Source organism: Chaetodon auriga, chromosome 1, assembly GCF_051107435.1.
Source record: "Chaetodon auriga isolate fChaAug3 chromosome 1, fChaAug3.hap1, whole genome shotgun sequence".
NCBI lineage: Eukaryota > Metazoa > Chordata > Actinopteri > Chaetodontiformes > Chaetodontidae > Chaetodon > Chaetodon auriga.
The window spans coordinates 4,042,964-4,055,272 of NC_135074.1; the positions used below are offsets into that span (position 1 = coordinate 4,042,964).

Genomic DNA, 12,309 nt, shown 5'->3' on the forward strand with positions numbered 1-12,309 from the left:
ACTTGGCCAGATTTTAGTCTTGTTACATTTGTCTGTGATAGGATTTAAATCAGAGCATTGTTAATATCATTCGGTGTTTTCTTTGGTTATTTGAGTGTTTGTAATGCTGTTTGTCTTTAGATAACATTGAACTCAGATTTGTTTGAGTCATCCATTAGATGAAGAAAAAAGGTTTGCCAAAAAAGGCTTCATATTCAGCAAAGTAAGGTATGCAAAGGAGTCTTATTTTGGTGTCTGTTCCAACAGTTGGGTGCTATGTTGGCATCAGTATTCAGGCCTTTATCACAGTAGTTGAAGTAGTTGAGTAGTTTGAACGATATCTAAATTAACTCCAGCTCTGTTCAGACTGTGTTAGGTAAAACATGAATCCAGCTGGTGATTATCAGACTAACTTCAGCCTGCTGTTTGGACAGCAGCCTGGTAGCTCTCCTCTCAACGTCATCCAAATTGTATAAAACCCGAGTTACATACCTAACTCGTTTTTCCTCACACACACACCCTCAGGATTGTGACTGACTGAGCCATTTCCCACCAAAGTACTCTGAGAGTTTTGGTCAGGATATTAGGACATGCTGCTCTGAATATTTACTGCAAAGTCGACATAAGATGTTTTCAATCACTGTGACCTCCTTAGCTCAATCAGACCAATCATGAGGCATTTCAGCATCATTTCAGAGATGAATGTCGTCACTGGATGGCAAACATTTTGCTATGTAATGTAGTGCCTTTGCTTTTTCTCCCTGAGAGCTCGCTGAGGCGTGCTGGGCTGGACTGGGCTTCGTTGTTGACTTAGTAAATATGACTCAGTAAGGCTTGAAAGCTTGACATAAAGACAAGCAGTCACTTGGACACACACACATACAGAGATTGCTTTGTGACCCATGATCACAAGAGGTTTGTATGTGTGGATGGCTTCAATACTGTCTGTAGATTTCAGCTTCATAGCTGCTGGAGTTTTAGCCTTTGTTCACGCTTTGTCTTTGTCCTTTTGCTCAGTAGTAAGTGCCATTTTAGTACAAACTACTTTCATTTAAATGAAATTGAAAGGCTGAACACTAATAGAAATAACTTGTTTAGTTTTAGAAATTCATTGTGACGAACTGCAGCGACAGTCAAAAAGAGAGAAAGTCCTGTGCAGACAAAGACCCCCCACCAGAGGGACACAACAGACCACAAACTTTTAAGATCTCTTATTTTTGTGTCATGCACAGAAACTCCACAAGGGACACCATGAGACCATGAGTGACATGTAACTATTTTATAAATAACTTACTAACACATTCAATACCCACACTGGCTGACTTGCAGCAGTAACATCCTGAATCCAGAACACAAGTGTGTGCCAAATATGGAAAAATTTACAGTTTTAAGGTGTTCATCAATGCCCCCTGTGGGTTTTTTTATACTTAATATTTCATGGGAAATCAGCAGGTCAATCGCACCTTGTGGAATTTGTAGCTTCTTTGGGTGAAAGACATTTTTTTGAATTGTGAGCCAAAGTCATGTGCTTACTAAGTAATGAGTGAAGCATGCATTGCCTGGCCCATACCAGGAAATGCAGCGTGATATAACAAACTCATTGACATGAAGTATTCAAATGTGCAATGGTTGGTTGACTTTGTAGATAAAAGGTCAGAGGTAGACGTTAACTACAACTCTCAAGATGCATTCGGCAGCAGACATGCAGTCACTTAGCTTAGAATTCTGTAACTTGAACAGCTAATGGTGAGTGGAAGCCAAAGATGGCAGTTTTGAAAAAACTGAAAACACAATCTGCAGCTTAAATCAAGTCACTTGTAAGTTTTGGGTCAATTATAGATTAATTCAGCAAGAATAGTGCTGATTTGCTCTCAATTATAATGGCAAGTGTTTTTCATTTGCTACTGTTTGATTCACATGTCTGGGTATTGTGGTATTTAGACCAGCCTGCCATGGCAAAATAACTGACATTCTCCAAAACAAAACTGAAATAATTAAAAGTGGTGGTCAGAACATAAATCTACAGGGTCGTTACATTATCCGGGACAGTCCTGTGTTCCCATATTAATTAAAATGATCATACAAACTGAGGATAAACAGCAACTCCTCCCACTTCACAACTCGGTGAAAAAGCCAGAACAGATACAACAGGGCCCCCAACACCATTGATGCTTGGACCCCTAATAAGCTGTGCTGCAGGTTATTTTATAACAGCCTGCTGTCATATGTGCCATTCAGTCAAACCATGCATTAGATAAGTGTGTGTGATGGCTCTGCAGGACAACACGTCTTACATCAAAACATGCAGTATCTGCCCTGCTTTATGCCTTCAGATGGCTGCATTTGATGTAAAGGAGAAGAATCTTATGAAGTATAAACAGCTGTTATCCACAGCTGTGCTGTTAGAAGCATCAGCATTAGTGTTTTACCAACATTCCTGCTGTAATCACATTGATTTTTATAATGCCCCTCTTGGTTATGAATATAGCTTTTTATTATTGCAGCTGTTTTTTTTTACAGTTTCTTGCAGTTGCTCCACATTTCTGCCAAATATTTACTGTAGGTTTTTCAGAATCACCAAATCATCTGCTCTAAGAGCCTATGCATTCTGTATTCTGCATGGAAATGCCAGACAGCAAAGCATATGTCTAAGTCACTGTATATACAAGCTTTATTACGGTGCTGACAGTCCATCCTGTAAGTGAACATCAACCACTGCAACATTTAACAAAAGCAAAGATGACACATTCAAATGTATTGTTGTTATAACCTGAAAAAGTCACTCACTTAAATTAGAGTAGTAATCTTAGAACTGACACCAATCCAATTTTCAGCTCTCCACTAAGAGCAGATCATGTACATGTCTGTTGTCTGTGTGTCCTCTGTTGTAGCTTTGACAGCCAGTGAGAGTGATGGGAGTCTGCTCATAGAGCAGTACGCCCCCTGTCCTCTCTGTGCCTCACTGCGCCCTCGAAAGCAGGCCAGCAGGTCCGTCCAGGTTGATGAGAGAGGGGGACGTGGAGAAGATGAAGGAGGAGGACGAGGAGAAGGTGCAGATGTTCATTACTTTAACATGGAAGACTGTGTGCTGGCTGCAGTGGAGAAGGACCACATCATCTGTCCTCAGCACCCTGAGCAGCCGGTCCCCCTCCAGGAGCTGGTCCCTGAGCTCTTCATGACAGACTTCCCTGCACGGTAAACTGTCACCATTTAATGGACCTTTTCATTTCACACAGTGTGTACTTTTTTTGGTCCTGACTGCAAAGTCTGTCTTGACTTGATGTCAGAGAAGGTTGGATATAGATGGAAGGCAGGATCAAGACAGGTGTCACGGTAGAAGGGAGTAAAGCTCCCCTTATGGATCTCTATCACTGCATGTGTAATGGTGATGCACACATAACAACAAACAGTATGCAGAGTACACCTCCCTGTCCTGCTACAGCTGGGACACTCACTTCATTCCACATATTTGGGAAGAAGAAAAATGTTTCCTCCAGTACATCTAAATCTTGATTCAACCTAAAGCAGTCAAACTACTCTACTAACCAGCTCACTCCACAAGACCTCACTGTCCAATGAACCCTACGTCAAAGGGGTCCAGTGACTCACAGTTGAGAAACAGTGGTTTATTTTATAAAGAGGTGGAAACGCTTGTAATCCTTTTAGTATGGTCCTTTAGTGGCAGATGTGTCACCAGTCTGTGGAGGACTGCCACAGCCACTCACCGGACTTCAGAGTGTGACCGGCCGGGTGGGCCGTCCACAGGAACTGGGTATTTCACACAGTGTGTGGTATACTAGGAAACTGCTACACACTCACTCACACACACAGATGATCACTCATTGAGTGTCAGCAGCTCTCCGGGGGTTTGGCTTTTTAATGATTTTCAGCTGATTTGTTGGCGCCATCCGTTGTTGTGTTGTCAGGGCTCAAGGGTAACTGCCACTCCTTCAAATATTGGAAAACATATTCATTCTGTCTCGGTGTTGTCCATACATACACGCACACACACGCACACACAGTACATGAAGTACTCATGTTTGGGTTTGGGGGTGAGGGCTTGGGCGGTCAGTTATGCAAGCATATCTGTGTCTCTGTAAAATAAGACAGAGCCATGGAAATGTTTGCTGCAACAGTTAAACAGCCCCTCAAAATATTAGTACAACTGCAGATGTTTTGTGCTCTTAAAGAACGTAAGATGGATGTTGGTATAAACATGAGTGCCACCAACCAACATCAGCCACTTTAACAGCTGCATTCTAGTAGCAGTGTGCACACATGCGACTTAGACTATTCTTTTAGCCTCAGCCAATGTTGGTCTTTTGTCCAGAATGTGATATATAACACATATGATATCATTGTCTTTGACAAGATCTCCACCACTCATCACTCTGCTTCCGCTTCACTTATTTCTAAGTATTTGAACACATCAGAGTGTATTATCATGCTTATTCCATGACCAACAGAGCAAGTAGATGATTGTTCTAATTATTATTATTTTATTTTTTTTTATTGTGTGCTTTTGGTCACATTAACGCCAGGTTACAATAGGTTAGTTAACAATGAGTTTGTCAAGAATTAACAAATGATGACTTCAGTCAAGCTGTATCTGATCAAAGAGGCTGAAAGCAGGATTCAGTGTGACCAATCATTTGACGCCAGCTTTCAGTACTTTAGTAGTAGTAAAGTAGTATGAACTAAGTACATAACACAGTTTAGTGTATGAACAGATGAGGTCATGAAAACTGATAGATATAAAAGTCTGGATGGTTTCATCAGCTGTGAAACAGTGCTGAAGATCTGCTTGGGTCAGCTCGACCCCGGACCTTTGGATGATTCAGCTAATTGAAAAGATGAAGTAATTAAAAGCAAATGTCAGCTCTAATTGCAGCAGTAATGTTCCTGCAGACTTACATCCAGATGTTTGTCCTGTAAAGAAACCAGCTCCAGAGTTAACATTAAACTGTGTCACCACTGAGACTGGAGGGCTTGAGCTCGTTTAAGCCACCATCTTGATTGGTTTATGTTATGTGGGCTCTGTTGTTGAAGCAGCACATCAAAGGCCTGCGAGTGGAGAATAATGGAGGGATGGGCAAGGAATGCAGCCCTACTGACAGCCTGTAGGGTATCTGATGGGAGAGAGGCTCTGTTTGTCACATTTGACCAATAGAAAACATGGTTAATGTTGAGGTTAGGATTCTGGGTAATCTGAATGTTTGTGGTGCTTGTGTTGGCAGATGTGAAGATTTTAACAGATGTCCTCATCAGAGTTTGAGTGTGAGGGTTTGTCCAGCTTGGTTTGAAGTGAATACTGATGCTTTTGAGCTGCAGCTGTGTTTTGTGGCAATTATCAGTGTCTTTTAGGAAATACAGTATAAAGCTTTAAAACATAAATTGAGTGAATAGAAAAATTCTAAAAGTAATTCAGAACATAAAAACACAGTAATATTGAGTGCTTAGGGTTCATTCAAAGGCCGTGGAGGGTAGGGTCATGTATTTCTCCAGCATTTCTGTTGTATTTGTTGAAATTCTCTTTACATCCTGACAGCAATCAGTAACTCAAATGCTCTCTGTGTGCGTGTGTGTGTTTGTGTGCGTGTGTGCGTGTGTGCATGCGTGTGTGTTAGGCTCTTTTTGGAGAGGGCCCAGCTGGAGTACTCTGAGGTGGAGGGTAACATCCTCGGCCAGGGTGGCAGTGGGACCATCATCTACCGAGCTCGATACCATGACCAGCCGGTGGCCATCAAACGCTTCCACTTCAAGAAGTGTCGACAGCAGACCATCAGCAGTGACACAGGTACAGAGGCCTGGTCTTCTTTCTCATGACAGTGAAAATGTTTCATTTTTAGCTGAAACTGTTATTTTGGATTCTGCTGATGGACAACATTTGGTATCACTGCAAAGTTTTTGACTTATTAAGATGAAAAAGCTCCTGAAGGAGCATTTAGATGATCTGTGCGCTGAAAGGCAGCATTACACAACCACTGCATCTATTAATACTCCTTATAATGATAATATTTACTAGGGGTTTCTCAGTAAATTTCTTTCGGCTCCAACTGTTGATATAATATGAACAAAAGATTAACTGAGAGATGTGACTCCTGAAATTGATGTGATCCACTGGTATGTAGATGTATCTGTTGTTGGAACTATGGAAACACTCAGTCCTCTTTGGTTGCACAGTGGTGCTACCTTCTCTTTTTTATTACAATTGATGCAGAACTCTGGCCAGACTATTATTGATGCTAGATACAGACTGACATATTCCAGCTCTTGTGTATGGAACCCTTCTTCATGTGGGTTGTACTGTCTGCAGTTAAGCATTAATCAGTCAACCCACAGTCTCTCTAAAACAGAAATATGTACTGTACCAAAAGGCTAACTGTAATGTGGATTTAGAGAGGTAGCATGACCTCTGCTTTAGCCTGAGGTCACCTCTGAAGCTGATTTCAAATGACTCTGCCTGCCAGCTGTAGCTAGCTAGTCACCTCAAGTAAGAGATGTAACTCTTGTAGCATGTAGTTCTCAGCACTGCTGGACACTGCCTTTGTGTCTGGCTGTGTAAAGGTGCAGTAGACATCCAGAAACCAGTTCTACTCAATATAGCCAGGAAAGAAATATCTTCTTAAGGTCATGAGTCGTTTCTGTTACTATTATCGTGACATCAACACACGCAGACCCCCTTCCAAGTTCTCTGCAGTATAAACATGGTCAGCTATGGGAGTGTTGGTGGTCATGACTGCATCTTACTGTGAGTTTTCTTTGTTTGTAATCTCTCACCCTCACAGGTCCCAGAGCAGTATTTGTGTCAGTCCATATATGGGCACCATCGTGGCCTGTCTTTAAACAGTCCTCTGATAAAAGGCTAAATGCACATGACATTTGAAGTCTTACTGAACTATCAACATTGCGTCCTCGATTGTTCTTTTCCAATCTATCGAAGTTGTTTGACCTCCTGCTCCAGAAGAAGATGAATGTTCATGACATTTTTGAAAAGCAATAATGAGTTAATGTCAGCATAGTTGCATTGCAATCACAGGGTTGGGGGATAAACTACAAACTACACTGTAATTGCTGCTGCTACAAAATCCTTAATTTGAACAATAGTTTTGTTTGTAACTGCACAAAAGCACTCTGATTTGACTCAAATCCAAGTGGCCTGTCACTGCAGTAAGAGCATTGTCAGCAGAGCCCAAGATATCACTCTCTCCTGAGGAGGTTCATTGATTTTATGGGCCAAAATAATCTCATCACATGACCCAAGTATGCAGCATCAGTCATGTGATAATAGGTGGTGGTATATGGGGGATGGTAAGACTTGACTCTCTTGAAGACCTTGAGATCATTCATTTGTCACACATGTTCCACCTCACATTTACACAGAAGCACACAGACCACCAGAGTTAGAAATAGCAAAAGGAGGATACAGATGGAGGAAAGATTAGATTACATCCAACTTTGTCACCATTATTATTATTATTATTGTTGTTGTTGTTGTTGTTGTTGTTATTATTATTATTGAAGGTAGTGAGACAACTAATGCAGTCGAGCAACAACTAGACGTGCAAACCGCAGTAAAGTTCAGAGTAATGTACATATATAGTTACTAAACAGAATAAACAGTAAGTGGTAGATAAGAATATGCTTATATATACATGAACATTTGCAACACTTACAGTAGACAAATGTATATTGTATATGTACAAGAGTCAACAACAGTATAATATCTGTGGGTGTGTGAAGGTTTATGAAGACGAATCAATATGAGCGTTCCCTCTGGGCTCACATCGATTCTCTGCCTATACCCTTTCAAAGTATCACTTTTTTTACTTTTGTGCTTCCCATCATTCCTGTGTTCATTTCCTCAGACACCATGGTGAAACACCTGCAGTCTGCAGATGCCTGTCGGAGCTTCTCTGAGTTTCGTCAGGAGGCCAGCATGTTACACTCTCTGCAGCATCCCTGCATCGTCTCTCTGTTGGGCATCAGCATCCACCCACTCTGCTTCGCCCTGCAGTTAGCCCCCCTGGGCAGCCTCAACACTGTTCTGGAGGAGAGGCACAAAGGCAAAGGCACGTAGAGAGATCTGCATCATGTGATTTGCCGCTTGATGTCCGTGTGCGTGGAACATGAAGTTATGTTTCGTCTTTGTAGGTTCCGGCTACATGCCCCTTGGTCACATGCTAACCTTCAGAGTCGCCTATCAGATAGCAGCAGGACTGGCGTACCTTCACAGGAAGAGCATCATCTTCTGCGACCTCAAATCAGACAACATTCTGGTGTGGTCTCTGGAGGTCTGTATGTGATTTACCATAAGCTAGTCATGCATTTTTCATTTCACAGTCCACCAGCCTTTATCTAGACAGAGACAAGCATTCAAAATATGATAAATAGAAAATAGACTCATTATTTAAAGGAAACAGACAGACAGGCTCGCTCTGTGTATCCTTCAGTTCAACGTGTTTACTCCTTTGTGTGTCTTCTTCCAGGTGCAGGATCCAGTCAACATTAAACTGTCTGACTATGGCATTTCTCGACAGTCCTTCCGTGAGGGGGCTTTGGGGGTGGAAGGCACGCCAGGTTACCAGGCTCCTGAGATCCGACCAGGCATCGTGTATGATGAGAAAGTACTGACCACCTTCTTAACCCACATTATGTGATGTGTGTAGCATTTTTATGGATCTTGTATCTTTGAGAGGCTGATTGTGAACATGTTCTCCATTGGCAGTGGGGAGTACTGAGAGGTTGCTGATGCCAGTCAGTTGAATTATATAGATGCTTTGTTTATGCCAATAGGAAATTAACTTACAGCCAAGTGACAGAATCAGAAAACAAAAAGAAGAAGGACATTTAAGGAAGTAGATACGAAATAAACTACAATAAAACCATAAATAATGATCAGTCAAGTCAGATCAAATGTAGTCTTAGCAAAGACTCAGCTAAATGCTGGGACCATACTCAAACTGTAATATGTATTACATGTAGGAGTTTTCCTCTAGCGCCACCATCAGGATGTAATTTCATTTTTGCACACGACATAATCTACTGCAGAGTTTTAGCCCCTAAATCTTGTCATATTTACTGGAATCAAACCAGACCATGGTTGAGACAACGGACCTATGTATATATTCTAGTGCTGGTGTTAATAATGTCCCTCTCCTCCATGAGATTAGAGATTAAGACTTTTATTTAGTTTATGTTCATACCTCTCATTGTCTGCATTCCAAACTGAGGACAGAAGGATTCTCTCCGAACAAACTCAGCTGGCCTTTATTCTGAAGGAGAATGGCTCCTCATGGCTGCCACTCTGCACTCTACCTCTATGTGATCCATTTTTCCTTCTTCTCCAACACATATTAACATTTTTATAGAGGCACTTGATCCTAACATGGGGCACATGTTGAAGTAATAATAGAGGCAATAATTTAAATTGGTTTGACCCATCAATAGATGAGGTGAAAGTGTCAGGAATGAAAGCGTTTCCTCTGCCTCAGTAGTTGTTTTACTCCAGAGGATTTACAGTTAGCTGATTGTTTTGACTGGCTTCTTCCTCTCTGCAGCCATATTGTCTGATTAGCACCATATGTTTGCTTTAATGACAAAGGAGGAAGACAAGCCATACACGTATGCAGCTTTTACCATGGCTGTACTGACTGCCTTTGCATCCACACAAAAATTGACTGCAGTCAAGGACTTGGTACAGTGTCAGTAAAAGTTTTACTACAGATAGCAAAACAAGGCTTTTTCCATACCATAGTTTGTAGAATATAAAGATGATTTCTCCAAAACCAAAGGTCTTAAATGTTTGTCTAAACACAGGCAGCCATATAAGAACTTTTCCTTAAAAACATTCGAAAGTTAGCAGAGGTCTGATTTAAACATAGAATGTATAAAACGTAGCCATAGTCTCAATGACACCATACATATGCATACATTTAAGCCTTAGTTTAATTTAAGTGAATGAGTTACATAAAAATTCATCCCGCATACAGTTTTCATGAATGGGGAAATAAGCTGTAGAGACCAAAGGTTTTTGTTGTTCCAGGCTGTAAATGTGTATTTCTGCTGTAAAGTTGGGTTCCTTAAATGGCCTCAAGTGGCCATTTGAGTAACTACAGTTTTGGCCACTGCGTTGGCTTCATTTTTGGCCCCAGAGGTTGCTGCTTGGAAATATATTAGCAAAGAAAAATCTGACCACACATTTGATAATAGCTTTCAGTACTTTACAGTTTTTGATACTCTACAAACATATTCCAGTCGATACCATAAAAGCACCAAGGTTTGATTTCCAGCCCAACGTGGATAAGGACCAGGGCCCCTATTCACAAAGCATCCTAAGGCTAAAATTAGTTCTTAGTGACGTCATTTTTAGAAAAATCTTAGAATTCCTTGAATTCTAAGATTTTTCTTAGAATTTTCCCTTGGTAAGATAAAAGTTATTCACAAAGCGTCTTCGGCCTTAAGAGAGCTCCTAAGGTGAAAAACTGTCAGGAGGAGGGAGGAGGACTTTTAAGAAGCCTAAGAGTGTCTCAAACAGACAAGATGCACGTACCAGCGCTTCTCACACTCGTCGCTCGTGCGTGAAAGGAGAGGGAACGACACATTGATCTGCTGGACAATGCGCTCCCAAGTCTGCCTCTTCCCCTGGGCTGTGATCCCGGGACCCAATTTCCCTCTTAATACTGTTTTATTTTATTTGTTTTCTTTTTATCCATTTCGTTCGTTGTTTTGGTCATTCTGCCAATCCAAACCGCTTTTTGTAAGGACGCCAGCAATCACAGCTGAGTCTGCGTCCACCATTACTATCAAATACATCAAGTAGTAAAATTACCAGCATGGACAATAAACATAACAATAAGCAAATCAATAGAATCAGCATGTGAATGAGGTACGTTCAAACATTTTGAAGCTGTGTCACAATTAATTTAATTTTGCTTTCATCATCATGACATAAAATTAATGTCACAATTACACATTTCTTAATACAGTCCAAGTTATATGATCGGTTAATTTTACTGTCCAATCACTACTAGAAGCCCGGAGCTCTTTTAGAGGACTCTAAGAAGCTTTGTGGTTACTTACTGATATATCTGTAGGTTATTTTTCGATAGTTAGTCAGTTTTTAAAAGAGATTCAAAATAGGGAGAATTTTGTTCGTTGTCCAAAGCGATGTCTTCAGATGTTGTGCTTTATCCAACTAACAGTCCATACTCCACATGTCCAGCAGTACAAAACAGAAAAACATCAGATCCTGACGTTGGAGAGGAGGGAACCAGAAAATACTCAATATCTTTAATAACTTCTTAAGTAACTTAAACAATTAATTCATTAACAGAACTGTTGATTATTTTTGGATTATTGGGGTAGTGTTACATCATACAGCTGTCTCAGTTACACAGTTTGGGTAGTGTAATGTATTGGTATCATAATTAAGGGAATGGTCACATTACTGTGTATATGCTGTGTATCTATATATGCATATGTGTTTATACTATGTATACACACTGTAAGACAGATCATTGATCTTGTTCTGGGTCCACCTGACTGAGAACTAGTGTGTTTTAGTGAATAGTATTTAAATTCAGCCAGTCCCTGTTCATTCTGCTGACAGATCACAGCAGTGTGTTAGTCTGATGTGACTGGCCCAGTCTGCTCTGAGCTCCTCTCCCCAGGGAAGCTAGCTTTACGAGGGCTTACTGTTTCACTGGCCCCTGCCTCTGTGGAGGAGCAGAGAAAAATATCTCTAAGCCTCCACCTCTTTTCATCAGCCCCTCTCCGCTGACCTCTCCTGGGCTTTAATTGCACGTTTTGATGTGGTTTAGCTATTCTAATAAGATGCAGAAGAGGATGGAGAGAGAATAAATGATAGAGCAAGTGATGAAAGCATGGGAATATAATAAGAAAGTAAATGAAAATGCTGTTAACATGTTTGCCAGCTGTGACTATCTTGGCAGGAAATGGAACATGTATTTTTCAGTAGGGAATCTGGACAATATCCAGTAACATGACGAGGCAAAGATAATGTCAACTCTGCTGAGTGACAAGTGGGAATCTAAAGCATGGATTGTTTTTTGTAGTTAGAATGTAATGAACAGTGTTTGACATCAGATTTTGTCTATTAGGTGAAATGATTTCATGAAGTTGCATTCATATTGAAAGTAGGTGCCAGAGATTTTTACAGAATTCAGCAGGGGACAAGTCAAGGTGATCTGTGATTTGCTGCCATTACCTTAAAGGGTGTGTCTGGTTTGGCGTGTATGCAATTTGTAGGCGTCATCTTCGGCCAGTTGAGCAGTACTGTGAAGGCCATTTTCATTCTCCTCAAGCCAC

The 12,309-nt window shown here is 40.9% G+C and overlaps 1 protein-coding gene across 2 annotated transcripts in view; it reads left to right on the forward strand.

Moving 5' to 3' along the window:
* lrrk1 (leucine-rich repeat kinase 1) overlaps positions 1-12,309 on the forward strand; it is a 68,712-nt gene that overhangs the window by 42,669 nt on the left and 13,734 nt on the right. For both annotated transcript variants that reach the window (XM_076730704.1, XM_076730793.1), the window contains 5 exons: positions 2,871-3,174; positions 5,607-5,776; positions 7,848-8,051; positions 8,134-8,273; positions 8,469-8,606. In XM_076730704.1, coding sequence (XP_076586819.1) covers positions 2,871-3,174; positions 5,607-5,776; positions 7,848-8,051; positions 8,134-8,273; positions 8,469-8,606 — 956 coding nt within the window. The remainder of the gene's footprint in view (positions 1-2,870; positions 3,175-5,606; positions 5,777-7,847; positions 8,052-8,133; positions 8,274-8,468; positions 8,607-12,309) is intronic.